Raw genomic sequence first — 17,523 nt, forward strand, 5'->3', positions numbered from 1 at the left:
AATCATTTGAAATTTCAACATCATTACATTTTTTCAACTTCACTTCCATAACATATCATTGACACAAAAGGTTCTTTTATGTAAATATCGATGCAACGTAACTGGTGAGTTCACCTACAACTTCAGCGGAGGTATCTAATACTATCCCACGTCAATTACATAAGGATCCAATCTGATTTGTCCTTCTGTTCTTTGCATTTATATATGTGAAGAATTCCTTAACTGCACTCTTTGCTCTCTTCTGTATTCTTTATCCCCACTCTTTGCTCTGCCCCAGACTCAGTACAGATACTATAGTGAAAATTATACTTTGCTTAATAAAACGTCTTTCTCCTTCAGAAAATGATGAACATAATTTTCATGGAACAGAACAGTGTTCCACAAATTTCTTTCCAAAATAAGAAATTGCCCGACTCCAATGAGATTTTAAAAGATGAACTTGAGTCGGAAATTAATGAAATACTTTTAACTATTTTTGCTAAAAAAGTTCAAAGCCTAGAAAATATGGACTGAGATCATCTACGATTATCTCAGTACAATAGCATCATTCAGCATAGAACCCGAAAGGGTGTTTTCTGCCGCTAATAAAATATGTACCAAAATTAGATCCAGTTTAAACGATAATACTATTGATTGCTTATGTTTCTTAAGAGCTCACTTTATTCGGACAGGTAGTGTGGATGCTTAAACATAACAAAACTTTGCAGTAACAATATGTATTTTTTTGTTTTTAGAATAACTGTATTTTTAATGATTTTTTTTCTGAATATTTATTATTGCAATAAATGTTTATTTAAATTCCCTGATCTTTCTGCATCCTCCGTATTTGGTGGTCACGGGCTTGAACCCCGGTCTGATCAAGAAGCGTGTGCTATGCACTGCTGCTCCTGCCCACCTGGCTATGGAGGTGCCGTTAAGGAGGTAATTACTCCTTAATGGTTAAGGCCACATCTTGAGTCTGAATTCGGTCCTGGACACCTCATTTTGGGAAGGATATGGAGCTGTTGAAACAGGTGCAGAGAAAAGAAATGAGATTACTGAGGGGGGGGGGAACAAAAGGGTACTCTTATTAAGAAAGACTTCAGTTCTGCAAATTGCAGAACTGGGAGATTAGACATCTGTGAGATGATCTGATTGAGGTTTAAAAGGCCTTGAATGGATTGAGTAAGTTAAATGATGATGCTGACATCCCTTTTTTTTTGCTCATAAACATATGGGGGGGGCATAAAATTAATTTAAATTGAGGAAGGATGGTTGTGGGATAGATAAGCAGAAATTTGCTTTCAGCAAGTGGGTAGTTGATCACCGGAAGAAACTCATCTGGTGTTGTGAAGTTGGGCAGTTTGAATAAATTTAAGGAAGACCTAGACTGATTATTTAGATGGGGTTGGATAAGTGATATGGGATTTTTTTTTTTTTTTTTTTGGCTATGTTGTATAAGCTTACTTTCTAACCCTTATCACTACTAATACTAATATTAATTAATGCAACTTTACCTGACAGAAACTTATATTGGGATAGGAATGTCCAGATCTTTCTAATCTTTGTTTGCTCTCTCTTTGTTCACCATGAACAATTAATAATGGACATGATCTATATGGCCAATGAATTTAAAAAGATATTGTTGAAAATATTCTTACAGTTTCTGATAGTTAACAGAAATAAAATCCAGAAAATTTTAGATGAATTAATTACTAGCAGTAAGACAATTTTTGTATTCAATTTTATATATATATATCTGATTTATAAAATCTACCAAGTTTGAAAAATCTTAATTTACTGTAAAATTTTACATTCAGTTAAATCAAAATTTACACATACTGTTGAAGTATAGCAGGATTGAGAATATTATAAGTTGAGTTCACAGGGTGTCCAACACTTTTGACTAACTAAATTTTCTGACCTATTCTTGACCTTTGAAAAATCACTTTTTTTTTTCATTCAAAATGTTAATATTTAGTTCCCAAAATTATTTTGGTATGAAATATTGAAACAATGAATGCTAATAACTAATATATATTCCATGCGGGAATTTATTAGTAGTGGCTTGCTGCCAGGCTGCAGATTTGAATCCAGCCAGCAACAAGTGTGGAGGCCTAGGTATTGTATTCAGTATGCTTGTCATGGATATTTCATCCCTTTTATTGCTTTTATTATTCTTATTCCTTTTAACACTTTTAATTATATTTGTGTGTACAGGTAACCCTCGTATAACACGATTATTAGGTTCTTGTAAAATGTTTTGTGCGAAACCGTGTTATACGGAACTAAGAAAAAGGGACTTTTATGTTCCAAAAGCTAACAAAATGTTAACAAAAATACACCATTCTAGATTTTGTGTATCTTCTGCTCTCTTTAAAAAATCAGTAATCTGGGTTTGTTTGCTTTTGCTTGATAAATCTTTGTGAATTTCATCGTACGGAACTAAGCATTTTTGAAGCTTCCTTTTGAACTTTGGGCTCCTTTCATTCAAGAATCTGCATTCAAAAAATAAGATTCTAATTGCTCGGCTAACTTCACACCTTCCCATATCTTTTTGGTGTAAAATTAGGAAGTTTAGAATTTTCATCTGCGATATCATCATCTAAATTGATTTGATTTTACCTCTGATGCCATTTACGCAAAATCTGCTATGCCAGCTTCTTTCTTTTCTACCAGTAATTCTTGAACATCTTCAGTAATCATATCTTTTTTTATTTTTTTAGGAGCATTGGCAACTAAGGCCATGTTACTCTGTGTATATTGTCTATAAATCGCGTGTGTCCAGAGGTTGATTTTCTGTTTTACTGCATGAAAAACCCTAGTTTCCAGGAGAAAAAAACCATGCTACCCTTGCCCAAGCCCAACTAACTTAGCCATGTTGTGAAAAAGCCCCAAAAAAATTCTTCCCTTCATCGACGTGATTCGAACTCGGGCCTTTTCCAGGCAGTGTGGTGAGGAGGGCGATTCTATCAACTGTGCTACCCTCGAGCGTTTCAGTAATCATATCATCAAAACTTTCCCTTCCTACCAATGTAGCGTGGTCTTGGCACATTATAGCCTTAGTTGCTAATGCGCAAATAAAATCCAAACCAAACCAAACCAAAACCAAACAACTGATGTAGCAAGTTCTACTATCACACCGATTCCATTTTCTGCCCATTCGATCATATTTCCTGAATGAACTGACTCTGGCCATACATTTTTCCACACACATTTAATGTTGACGGTTCTACATCTTACAGTGATAGATTCATGATTCTGATACAGTCCACAACTGAGAAATGTTTCCATGTCTCCATTACTTCAATAGATTCAGAATCAATTTTTTCCAAAATCCATTGTAACGATTTTCTGATGGAATGAGTTTTAAAGGTGGATATAATGCCTTAATCTAATGGCTGAATGAAAGAAGTTGTACATTCCCAGTACAAATGTGGTGGTAGGAACATAACTTCAACATTTGGATGATTTAAGTCTTTTGGATGGCCTGGTGTGCTATCCAATAGAAATAAAACTTTGAAATCTAGATTTTTCCACAAATTCAACAAGTACAAGTTCAATAGCACAGTTCAATAACACGGGAATTTCCCAACAAAATAAAATGCAGGGATGTCTCAATAAATTTTTTTTTTTTGACTAGCGAGTCATCAGTGGGGATTCAAAAAAGAGTGGAAATGTTTAAAAATTACAACCAACATAATAGAAGGGTTTTCCCTGCAGCACAAAAATACTTTGTTATGCAAGGTTTACCGAAATTCTCTAACTGTGTTATATAAGTACCATGTTTTGCGAGGATTGCCGCAATTTATCAATCGCGTTAGAGCGAAACCGTGTTGTAGAAGTACCGTGTTATACGGGGGTTGCTTGTACTTTTATTCTACAAATTTAGTTGTTTTATGTTGTTTTTATCAGCAAAATTTTTAATAAAGCTTTTTCTATGTAATGTTAAATGGCAAGGTTATCCTGATCAGATGGCATGCTACATTTGAAAGAAAAACACTTCAACTGAATAGGGTTTCGGATCTATTTATTACTAATAGAATCTAGTAATCATTCATTTTGTGGATATTTCCCCTTCATGTCTTCAATGTCTACAAAAGTAAAATTAAGATGGCTTACCTGTTAATTATCATTTTTTCTGTTTTTCATTACTTTGATTTTAATCTTAATTTTAGTTTTCACCTTTAATATAAACTAACTGTGTTGTGAATGAAATTAATGAAAATAATATTATTACATACTAAAGTAACCACTTGAAATCCTGCAGTTGTGATGTCATAAAACAGCAAATTACCAAACTGACAAACTATTTTCTCATATGTGATTACAGCTATACAGCAATACCTCGTTTAGCACAGCTTCAAACAGCATAGGTTTCAGTATAACACTGTTTTCAATTAGGTTTAAGTGGAAAATTCACTGTATACTCATTCAATAGCCTAGACACATACTCTGCATATATGCTGCATTGTCACAGCCTAAGTACAGTACATATATGTTGTGGTGCCAACTCTATTGTCTCACATGCATATGTGACAATAGCTCCCCTCAGGCAGTCAGCTGCAACATGCAACTGACTCAGTATTCTTAATTTCATCTTGACGAGAAGACGTGACAGCTTTTCAAACTTTTCATTTCACAATTTATTGTTTACCCTTTTAAATACGATCGAAAAAAATATATCCGCATCTTGGTTAGAAAGCACTGCAAACAACATGCATTCTGTTTCGCAGCATGGTTTGCCCCATCTGGTAAATGATTTCACTGGTTTTGAATCGCAAGTTCAGACAACTGCCAAAGATATTGCGAAGATCGGAAATGACTTGGGATTTGGAACTTTGGACATTGTCAATGTACGTGACTGCATTGACTCACATGCAAGTGACTTAGATGATGCAACTCTCCTTGAAATTGATGAGCAAACTGCATATGAAGAACAGGAACACAATTCTGAAGTGGCACCAAAAGTATTTTCAACAGAAGAATTGGAGAAAGTTTTTCAGGGGGTTGACATGGCCTGTGAGGATTATGAATGGAGATCTGAATGTTGAACATAACATCAAGATATGGCAAATTTTACAAAATCAGATTTGATGAGACAAAGACTTGAACGCTGAGAAAAAGAAGAGATGACTTCATTATTGAAATACCTAAATAAACAACCGCCTTTTTTTAAAGTTATTTTCTCATCTCTCATGATGTTTTCTTTTCATTAAAAAATTTTTGCAACATTTTTTTTATTTCAAATCCTTTTAATTGGCTATCAAGAGCAAATTGTTTATAGATTTATTATAATTTGTTTATAGACTGTTTCTCTACTATGCATTCAACCAAAATCCATTAAAATTATACCTCAATTAGCACGGTTTCAAATTAGCATTAGCATTAATAGAGGCATATGATGCAAGGAAGCAAGCGTATGCAGCATCAGCCACAAAAAAAAAAAAAAAAAAAACTTCCACTTCACCCCTCCGTTTGTTCGAAATACCTGTCCAGCTGAGCCTTAAATTTATTTAGGCTATCAACTTCCACATCAGGGGATGGAAGTCTGTTCCACCCACCAACTACCCGCTGGCTAAAGGCAAATTTCCGCACATATATCCTACATCTGTCTTTCCTCAATTTGAATTTATGCCCTCTCAGGTGATTATTCTGAGCAAGGGGAAGAATCCCATCAGCATTGAGCATGCTTAAACCATTCAAGGCTTTATACACCTCTATCAGATTACCTCGCCGGTGCCTAGTCTCCAGACACTGTAATTTGCAAAACTTAAGCCTTTCTTCGTAAGAGCAACCCTGTTCCATTCACTAAACTTGTTGCCCTTTCTCTGTACTTGTTCCAGTAGGTCTACATTCTTCTTGAAATGAGGCCTCCAGATCTGTATACAGTAGTCAAGGTGTGGCCTGACCATTGCCTTATACAAGGGAATAATCACCTCCTTATCCCTGCTAGAAAATTTCCTGTATATCATTGACAAGACATCATGAGCTACTCTTGCAGCCTGTCTGCACTACTCAGAGAACTTCATATCTGCCTCCACAATTACCCCCAGGTCCTTTTCATTCTCTACCACTGTCAGTGTAGTACCACAGAGTTGATACGTTGCTCTGAGGTTGCTGTTTCCCATATGTAGTACTTTACATTTGACAATGTTAAACTTCATTTGACACCTCTCAACCTTTCCAGATCCTGTTGCACCAGCATAGTGTCAGTAGTGTCCTTAACAACTCTTGCCAACCTTTGTATCGTCTGCAAACTTGGACATTAAGCTTGATATACGATCATCAATATTATTTATAAATACAGAAAACAATAATGGACCCAACACTGAACCTTGAGGGACTCCACTAATAACATTAGTCCACGATGAGCAGTGTCCATTGATTACCACTCTGTCTTCTCCCCCTCAACCACCCCTTTATCCATAGCAGCAATTTGCCCCCAATGCCACACTGCTCCAATTTGTGCAGCAATCTTCCATGTGCAACAGTATCAAAAGCCTTTCTAAGATCCAAGTATATAATATCAAAGTTATTCACTGCATCCATCTCTTTTGTGACTGCATCATAGTATCCAATCAAATTGATCAGGCAAGACTTCCCCTTAACAAAACCATGCTGTGTCCGAGCTATAACTGAAGTCTTGTCTAGATGATCCTGCAGTGCTTCTTTAACCAGTGCTTCTTTAACCAGTGCCTCCATTAATTTTCCTGGAACAGAAGTTAAACTCACAGGTCTATAATTACTTGTGTCAGCTTTTGATCCTCCTTTGTGAATTGGGGTCACATTTGCACATCTTCAGTCTATGGGTACCTCCCCCGAGTCCAAGGAAGCTCTCATAATTATGGCTAAGGGTTTGCTTACTTCCTTTGCTGCCTCCTTTAATATAACTGGATAGATCCCATCCACCCCAGGTGCCTTTCTTGTGTTTATCTTCAACAATTTCTCCTCCACTTTACTCTCAGTTATTACAAGATTATCTAGCTTACTGCCAGAGTTGAATACACCCTGGCATTCCCCTCACTGAATAACTTCTCATGTGTGAATGTTGATGCAAAATATTCATTTAATTTGTTAGCCACCTGAGCAGGATCATCAACAGCTGAACCATCGATATCAAGTGGGCCAATCTGATTCATCCACTTCCTTCTAGAGTTCACAGAAGTAAAGAACTCTTTGCTATTTTTCTTTGCATCCTTTGCCAAAGATTTCTCATAATCTGCCTTTGCCTGCCTAACCTCCTTTGTGACTTGGTTACAGACCAGCTTATATCTATCACAGGCTTGTGTCACATGTTAATTTATATGTATCCCATGCATTTTTCTTCTCTGCCATGTGTCTCATTAGTTCATCTGACATCCATTTAGGCCTAAACCTTGAACAATATTTCTTAGTTGGTATGTAAAGCCTAGTAGCTTCCAAGATAAGCTCTTTGAATGATTCCCATTTTGAATTTGCTATTAGTAACATCATCAGTTGGTCCCACTGTATATAATTTAAATACTGTCTCAGACCATCGTAGTTGCCTTTACGAAAGCAATAACCCTTCCCTTTACCCCTGATGGTAGTTATCTCTTTGAGTAAATCCCACTTCAGCACAATGTGATCACTGACACCTAGTGGTTCCTTAATCTGCAGATTCTTAATGCATGAAGAATCACTACTGATAATAAAATCAAGAGTATTACTCCCTCTAGTTGTCTCACGAACATGCTGATGTAGAAAACAATCATCCAATAAATCCACAAAAGCCTTGCTAGTGTATGAGTTACCCAACCCACAAATTCCAGTCAATATCTGGGAAATTAAAATCCCCCATTATAAGACTCTCTGATTTACTGGCCCACTCTATTTCCCTGTACAGTTTCTTATTATACTCATCAGAGTCATTAGGCCTATAGCACACTCCTACTCTCAATTTTGATCTCCCAATGCTTACCAAACTGACTCGACACTGCACTGTCCAGCGATGTCGACTTGCTTCACTTCCTTGGATTTTATGTGTTTCTTAACTAATAGCATAACCCCTCCTCCCTTCCTATCCTGAAGAAGCAGTGCAAGAATCACTTTCAACTCTGCCAGTGGCTACTGGTAATCTATTAATCATGGAATACATAACATGGAATAGTTTCGGTACCAATTATCAGTGCTATGAGGGGTATTGCTGTATATATATTTGACTAGATACTCTGGATCTAGTCATATATATATATACAGCATATATATGTCACAGCTAAAATTAATCATGATCAAACTATTGGATATTAAGTGCTAATTAGGTGGATTTAAGAATGGTTAATAGGTAAAGATCTCCAGGTTCTAGGATTCTATATTGCCTCAAGGTATTCTTTGGGATTATTATTATTATTATTAGCCATATGGGGAAAGGAAGGCTGAGGCTTATGCTGTACCATCCAAAAAAAATCTGAGTCACCCTGAAAGAGAGAAGTAGAAGGGAATCACCAAGAAAGAGAAGAATGATGATATCCAACTCAGGACCCTGTGTGTGCCAAGCCCATATTCACCAGATGTGAGCCCCTGAGGTTATTGATTGTATTGTAGTATTACTTGTACTAGGTTTCCTTTTTTTTAACTGGATCAAAATTTTGAATATGTGGATCTGGTTATGATCTATTTGCACCCCCTTGTTTCAATTTATGTTGTTTATTGCTTCCCCAATTGGAAATGTTAATAACTCCATTTAGTTTATATTAAAGTTTAAAAGTAAAGTTAAGGTAACTGAAAATCGAAAAAAATTAAGAGGTAAACCATCTTATTTTTAATTTTGTATTCAGTGAAGAAGCAGTGGAGAAAACATCTGCGAACATGCAATTGTTAGCTTCTATTAGTAATAAACAGATTCTGAACCCAATACAGGTAAAGTGCTTTTATTTCAAGTGATTAAAGCTTCTGCTTCAGCATCATTGCTGGTAACATGATTTATTTTATGACAGATAAGACAGTAGTGTATCCATTTTTAACCCTGTATTGGCCATGTGCAAATGCAAAATTCCTCTGGCGTGCAAAAATTTGAAAAAGCAGCAAAAAATATTTCAAAATCATTCATTTTTTGACGCCACCAACAATTTCAATTTTTTTTAAAACAACCGTGAAAAATCCATGTTCTTTATTAAAAACATATATTTTTAATTAAATTTTTGATAATTAAAACACACTTGAGACCTGCTGGAGAGGGAATGCAAATTTAATCTACCCCTCAACCTACGCTTCGATTTGAGAGGAGTGTGTCATGAACAGCGGGGCCCACTGCATGAAAAGTGAAGTGCATGTGTAAACAATTTGATTTCAGATTATGCATCCATATCACGAAGCCAGCAAGTGTTACTAATTGGAGGAAAGCACATGGCAGCAAAGAAAAAATAAAATCTCTTCATGACATATGCCAATCAACATGTGAATATAATTTAATACTAAACTGAAATCAGTTTGTTATTAAATTAAATCATGAATTCTTACAGACAGGCATTTCTAGAATTTTCTGAAACCAATTCAAAGAACCCATTTCAGCTGTGTGGAAAGAATATATGAAGCGCAATTGCTGTTAGTTGTGCAGGGTCAATTCGACACCACATAACAAACAGAGGATTAAGAAAGAAATCAAAGAAAATTTTTTCAAAATGCATTGTGAGTTACAGCTGGATGAACAGAGTGATATTAAACAGCAAAAGAATAAAAAATACATAAATAAAATAAATAAAAAAGGAAAATTAAAAATGGTCCACAGTATCCATCATGGGATGAGAAATAATGACCCATAAAGGAGAAAAAGTGTTATAATAATAATAAATTTATTCTTCCGTCTTCATTTGTTTAGTTTAGTACATGCAAATACCAATGTGTTAAGATCTGAATAATTATTTCTGTTACTGTTCCAACAATGAAGAATTGGGGGGGGGGGTTCCTGTTTAAAATGGATCAAAAAGATTTAGTGATCTGGTTCCCAGTGTCTATGAATGATTATTTCTTTCTAGGTTTTAATGTTCTATCTTTTTAATTGTATTCCCTAGCAAATATTTTTGTTTCAGAAAGTAGAAGTAGTGATAAAATCTCATAATTTTTTAATATCTTTTTGATACTCAATTACCAGTATTTTTTTTGCATATCATAAAATTTCTCGCATTGGTGCTGAAAGGAGTATATGTGCCTCTGGTTTTGATTTGCTTTGCAAGTTCATTCTTAGGATCTATTAAAAAACAGGTTTGTGTGCACATTTGTTTCAATCTGATTGCTATGTGCATATTAAAAAAACAGGTTTCTTTATATTTAACTGTTTCTTATATATATATATATATATATATATATATATTGTGTGCTGAATCCAATGATTCATTGGATTCAGCACATAAAATCATTGGTCCTTCTCTAGTATCAATATTTGTCATCAATGAAGCAAAACAAAATAGGCTCCACATGCACTGAACAAACTTTTGTAAGTGCATACAAAGCCTATTTTGGAATGTCTAATGTCATCAAGTTAAGTTGCAGATCAATATTTTGTGGTAGTCAATAGTCATTACTTTTCACTGAACCTCAAATATGGAGTATGGAGAGAGCACACAAACCACAATGATGATTTATACTTTTGTATGGTGGCTATAAAAATTTGCAGAGTGAAAAGCTGTAGTGGTTTTTTTTTTTTTTTGTTTTTTTTATGAAAACTCCAAACAACAGTTATCAGAACCTATAGTACTTAGTACCGTGCTTGGGTTGGAGGTTGAGAAGACGAAAGAAGATATTTGTTGACATTAGACTTGAACTTTTGTAGACTGTAATAGGAAATATGCATGAAGGAAGATTGTTCCAGAAAATGGCAGTTGAATGAATAAATGAGGAAGATGAAAATGGTTCTGTGAGTTTGAAGTTGGACAGTAAATGGATGTTGGCTGGTGGCAGCACATTTGGACTGTTTTGAAAGAGACAGCAGGAATTACAGAAGCCAATTCAGAAGAACAGTGCCTGTGGAAGTACCTGTAGAAAAGGAATGCAGCAGAAACAGTACGTCTATGAGACAGAGTGGAGAATCATTAATTAACCCAACTGCCCTCTTCTGAATGGAATCTAGATGCATATTTAACCCCAGGGACTCACATCTGGTGAGTACACCAAGAGTCCGAGCTGGATATTATCATTCTTCTCTTTCTTGGCGATTTCTTTCTGCTTCTCTCTCTCTCTCTCTCTCTCTCTCTCTCTCTCTCTCTCTCTCTCTCTCAGGGTAACTCGGGAATTTTTTTTGGCTGGTGCAGCATAAACCCCAGGCTTCCTTGCACCATATGGTTAATAATAATAAAAAGAAAAAGAATGTGAGAAAGAGTAAAAAGAAAAAGAATGTGAGAAAGAGTAAAATGTTGGGGAACACCAGCATTGGTGAAGTTAGAAGACAGAGTGCCATCTATCATTACCTACAGTGAGCAGTCAGAGAGAAAACTGGATATCCAATTACAAAAAACAGTTGGCAAACCATAAGATGGAAGCTTATTTATAAGACCTTTATGCCAAATATCATCAAAAGCATTTAAAACGTCAAGAGCAGCTGCTTGAGTTTCACCAAACATTTCCATTCAATTTGTGCATAGATGGGTGACATAAACCAGAATATGACCAATGAATCGACACTGACTGAGTGGCAATAACTGATCAGATGGAAGGTTTCTAGATAGTATAAGAGTTGGCAGTTAACTGATTTCTCCATTACTTTAGAAAGAGTAGAAGTAACTGCAATGGGACAATAATTGGATGGGAGGGATTTGTCACCCTTTTTAGGATTTGGCTGGATGTGGTAAGCAGAAGGGAAAATACCTTTGGAATAAGAAAGTGAAAAAGGGCAACACAGAACAGGAGTTGCACAGGTTTTGATAACAAGTGGATAAATATCATTAGGATCTCACTAATTACCTCACTGTTAGGAAAGTTGGACTGCAGAAAGTCAAGTTTTAAAGAGAGGAAGTCAAAGAATTCCAAGTGATTAATGGAATTTGGAGAACGATGGAGGCAACATAATGTGTGGACATTATAAGAGACAATGTCTCTTATAATGTGTGAAATTTTGCACATTATAAGAGATCAATTCTCTTATAATGTACAATTCTCTTTTGTCATATAGACCAACACACCTAATAGCCAATTCATTAATGAAAATAAGATCAATGTTATTATCCCACATTTAAGAAAATAAGATCAATGTTATTATCCCACAATTCTCTTTTGTCATGTAGACCAGCACATCTAATAGCCAATTCATTAATGAAAATAAGCAGAAATTTGCAAAGTTTTAACATAGTTTTAATATTTTTTTAAAACGATGGAGGAAAAAACTGAGTTTTTGCAAAAACACACAGAAGTCTCTTTCTCACCAACCATATTATGAGAGTGAGACATAAATTAAAATTTGATGGAGAAGTAGTCAAATTGAGTAAAAAAAGAAACATTCTTAGCTGTGAATGTAGAGCTGGCAGCTATAATAGTATAATCAACAAAACTATTTTATTTAACCTTGTTTTATAGTAAACAGAATATAGTTTAGTTCTAATTATCTTTTTTTTTTTTGCATGTTCCAGGGTTTTGTATGAGTAGACGAATGAATGATCAACTGTCTACTGATTTTCAAAACACAAATGTAATTAATCTTTACATATTTTGATTAAAACATCTAGAAAGGTATTGGCGACTTTCAAGTTCCATTTTGAAAACTATAACAGAATGTTGCTGGATGATATTTGTTATATGTTCATGTTCAAATTTAGGCAACAAAACAAACAGAACAACAAGAGTTTTAATCACTAAAATCTTCACAATAATAACTGCAAATATTTGCATATGAGTGGTAAACAGATGTAAATGACAAATGTGAGAAAGGTCAGAAATGCAGTACGATAATTTTTGGGTAGGGAATTTTGGTTGGGTTCTTTGGAAACTATGGTCGTGAATTTAAATTATAAACTGTACATCGTATCTGAAAACTGTGTGTACTTTATGGCTGGGTTGACAGCTATGTGGAATGAAAAACCAAGTTTTCAGAAGGAAAAAAAATATCCACTAAACCCTTGTTCAAAAATGACTGACTTGGTCATATGAAATGAGCCTGTGAACCTTACTCCTGTCCCAACTGGAAACCAGTTTTCAGTTTTGGACAGCAATGGGAAATGAATGCAGGCCTTTTCTACAAACAACTATAAAATTTTGTTCTGGAAAGGAAGATAGAGGAGAAACTTATGGACAAGGCAACAAAATTGCAACAACAAGGGCCATAGATAGGCAGAAAGTACCCAATGACCATAATTGTATTATGTACAGATAAAAATTGCTGAGAAGAGAAAATAAAAAGGAAAATGGGGAGAGACAACATTTTATTTTATATTTTACCTTAGTTGATTTCACTTGATTTTATTTTACCTAATTTCATATTCATTGCTTTTAGTTCTTTATATTTGTTTCATTTTAACTGATTTCTTTTAATTCTTGATATTAATTTCTAGTGTATACCGCAAATTTGGTAATTGCTGTCCTTCCCCTATACACTTTCAATATATTACACACACACACACACACACACACACACAGTTCTAATGGACCCTAAGCAATATAAAACAAATTATTTATATTATAAACTTTTAGTTCGAATAAAGCTCAATCAATATCAAATAAAATAAAGCCCACCATCATGTACTAACCTTAATCGGATGTTGACCTGATTATATTATTGTGTTTAGTCTACCAAAATTCTTAAAAATAACAAATATGAAAATCACAAATTAAGAAAATAAGCAAATAAGAACTCAAAAAAATAAAAAATAAAAAATAATAAATAAATAAAAATAAAATAAATAATAAGAAATTGCATCTTTATTCATTTGCATGAACACTAATCAGATAAATTCGTGTGATGCTGGATTTTGAAGCCCCCCCCCTCCATTTTTAAATTTCTGCATACAGCTCTGCTGCAAATAGCATGAAATTTCATTTCATAAAAAATGAGCACACAATCAATGTAATGCTTAGCAAAATTTCAACCAATATTCCATGGAAAAATCTGTATACATATAAATAGACTTTGTACGTAGCTACTTAAATAACCACCATTTTCCACAGCAGAATGAAAGAGGTGACAGCATGGGGATTATTGTCATCATATCACGGTCAAAAAAACAGTTATGAAAGTAATGACCAGCATCATATAGAAATTTTATTGAATAAACAAGAATACTGAATGCACAGGGTGTCCACAAATCTCTTTTACAAAATTAAGATGTCACTGTATGAATAGGGTACATGATATAAATCAGAAACCACTTCCAAGTGATAAAAGATATCTTCAAGTTTTTGTTTGCCAATTGGAAAATGTGTGTACTAAAGAAGATGGCAGCATAATTGTAAAACTATAATCATGGAGGAATTTTGCCAACAAAATTTAATCCTCTTGGTTTTGTAGTTGATCAATTGCTTTTGTACGAACTGCACCTTGTATGGTTTCAGCTTCAGACAATGGCATAACATGTTGCACACTGTAGACCTTGATATGTTAAGCTTGACATATTGTACTTGACATACTTTGAATATTTAAACAATATTCAAAATTCACACATAACAGAGGTGGCAGAGACTGTTGTTAGCCAAAGTATGTACTGCACTTTCTTAGGGTTGGTAAATTCCACCATGATTAGTTTTGTGATTATGCTACCATCTACTGCAGCATGCAATTTTCCAGTTGGTGAATGAAGACTTGAAGATATCCTCTATCACCTGGAAGTGGTTTCAGATTTTTATTATGTGCTCTATTCACACAATAATGGTTTCCTTTTCTAAAAGAGCTTTGTGGATATCCCGTATTTGTGGAAATGGAAAATCCTTATGGGCTGCTAGTCAAAATTATCTATTTAAAGTTTTTTTTTTTTTGAAAGAAGTGTTCCCACACTTTTTTTTTTTTTATGTACACACCACAAACTGTATCCTGTATACAACTTGGCACAGTACTGTTTTTTTTTGTTTTTTTTTTCCCTTTCAGAAACGGTATTTCTCATTTTTGGCAATTTGCCCTGTTAAGTGATGTGCAACAGTGGAACTGTATCAGATAATGTTTATAAACATTCCTTACCAGCAATGACAAGCATATTAATGATTCTGATCTGTGAGTAGTCCATAGCCACCACAAGTCTAATTAGTATTACTATAATGTCATTGCAAATGTAGTTGACCAAAGAAAATGTGCATGTGTGTTAATTATCCTTGAAAGTGTCCTGTCTAGGTAGGGTGAAAAATACCAAAATGACAACTATTAAAGTGTCCACATCCACATTAGAGAGTGTCCATTTTGGAGATGTTATTTAATATGTAATTTCTAATACTTCTGACTGGGACCCAAGCTTGAGTGTCCACAACAAGAGGTGTCCATTAAGGTGTCCACTCTCATTTATTTTACACATTTCCTTCTGAGCTTTACACATTTCAATCAACCCCCTTACCAATAAATTTGCTTGTCTTTGAACTCTATCCCCATTTTACAAGTTCTATGTCTCTTTTATTAGACGTGGCCTCCAGTTCTGAATATAGTATTCTACATATGTGCTCACCACCATCTTACACAGGGTATTTCATAATGTGGGTAGAATCGATTAAAAAAAACAGTTCCCCATAAAAAAAAAACTCTTATGGGGGGGGGACTGTTTCAAAAGTTTACGAAATTCTAGGTATATAATGTCAGTGTTGTTGATTGCATCCACATGTTTTATGACCTCATATGGTAATAAATCAGACTGGTCAGACACGACTTCCGTTTACAAGCACAATGTGTGTGTGTGTGTGTGTGTGTGTGTGTGTGTGTGTGTGTGTGTGTGTGTGTGTGTGTGTGTGTGTGTGTGTAAGAGGTATACTTGAGGCAATGTAGTAGGAAATTATTTTAGTTTGTATATACTGACAAAATGCATAATCAAATGTAAACTTTCATTTATATTAGTTATAGTGAATGGCATGATCCTTCTCCATTATACATTGGATAAAGAATTGACGTGAGTGCTTTCCAGTTTCTATTCCAATTCTCTTTTCACTAAAATTAAATTTAAGCTTGTTGGTTGAATGATGTGATCAACAACTTGTTGCTTTGTGCAGAGGATAATGGCAGCAGTAGCAAAAGTAAGCACTGAATCTCTAATTTATAGGTGTTTTGTAATAGTAGTCTCATGATAATTATCATAATTGAATATGTGCTGAAATTTGACAATAGAAGAATACATATTTATTTCTAAATGTCTATTTCATATAAGTACTAGGCTGCACAGAAGTATGCCCTTGGCACAGCATATCAAAGAAAGGATTGCTACTGTCATGAGGAAAGCTAAATCACGAACTGATTTTCTATTAAACACATTCTCCAATATTCTAGTAGTGTACAATGGTATCCATATTTAAATTAATGTTATTAATTCAAAATGTTAAAATTAATGTTATTAATTATAAATATTAATAAATTCATATTAAACACAAAAATTCTGTTAATTATGGTACTGGAACTTAATACAACTTACCGAAATTCAGAAGGATACTGGTTAATCAGCCAAGGAATATCAAACATATAATTAAACTAAAAAAAATAAACAGATAACAAATGTATAAAAATAAAACAAAAACCAAATGCCAAAATAATGTTTCAAGTTAATTAAATATTTTCACACTTGCATATAGCATTGACATTAGTAGAGGCATATAATGCAAGAAAACAAGGTTATACAGCATCAGCTAAAAAAAACCTTCCCATTTCACCCACCCATTCACTCCAAAAGTTTGTCTAGTTCTGCCTTGAATTTATTTAAGCTGTCAACTTCCACAATGACCGGCGGAAGTTTATTCCAGCAATCATCCACCCCTGCTGTCTAAAGACAAATTTCCACACATCTATTCTAAAACTGTCTTTCCTCAATTTGAATTTATGCCCCATCAGGTTCGAAATCTGAGCAAGAGGAAGAATCCCATCAGCATTCAGCTTGCTAAAACCATTCAATGCCTTGTACACCTCGATCATATCACCTTGCAGGTGCACAGTGTCCAAAGACCGTGATTTGAAGAACTTAGCTTTGCTTGGTAAAAGAAACCCAACCCTTTGTTCCACTCACCAATCTCATTGCACTCCTCTGAACTCGTTCTAGCAGCTCTACACCTTTCCTAAAATGAGGCCTCCAGACCTGTATGCAGTACTCAAAGGTGTGGCCAGACCATTGCTTTATAAAAGGAGATAATCACCTCCTTATCCTTGCTAGGAAAATTCCTGTATATCATTAACAGCACCCCCATGAGCTACTCTTGCAGTCTGTATGCATTGCTTGGAAAACTTCATATCTGACAGCACAATCACTCACAGGTTTTTTTCACTCTCCACTTCTTTGAGTGTAGTACTGCATAGCTGTACTTGGTAGGTTACTCTGCAGTAACTGCAACCTATATGAAGTACTTTGCATTGGTCAATGTTAAACTTCTGATGCCACATCTCAGCCCATCTGCTCAACTTTTCTACATCCTGTTCCAGTAGCATGCTAT

At 34.8% G+C, this 17,523-nt stretch overlaps 1 protein-coding gene across 2 annotated transcripts in view; it reads right to left on the bottom strand.

Annotated features, from left to right (window-relative positions):
• gkt (tyrosyl-DNA phosphodiesterase glaikit) overlaps positions 1-17,523 on the bottom strand; it is a 317,491-nt gene that overhangs the window by 225,960 nt on the left and 74,008 nt on the right. For both annotated transcript variants that reach the window (XM_090376556.1, XM_090376558.1), the window contains exons 5-6: positions 16,518-16,573; positions 1,497-1,593 (exon numbers count right to left, since the gene is read on the bottom strand). In XM_090376556.1, the coding sequence (XP_090232682.1) occupies positions 1,497-1,593; positions 16,518-16,573 (153 nt within the window). The remainder of the gene's footprint in view (positions 1-1,496; positions 1,594-16,517; positions 16,574-17,523) is intronic.

Source organism: Mastigoproctus giganteus, chromosome 6, assembly GCF_048544385.1.
Source record: "Mastigoproctus giganteus isolate SK-2022 chromosome 6, ASM4854438v1, whole genome shotgun sequence".
Taxonomy (NCBI): domain Eukaryota; kingdom Metazoa; phylum Arthropoda; class Arachnida; order Uropygi; family Thelyphonidae; genus Mastigoproctus; species Mastigoproctus giganteus.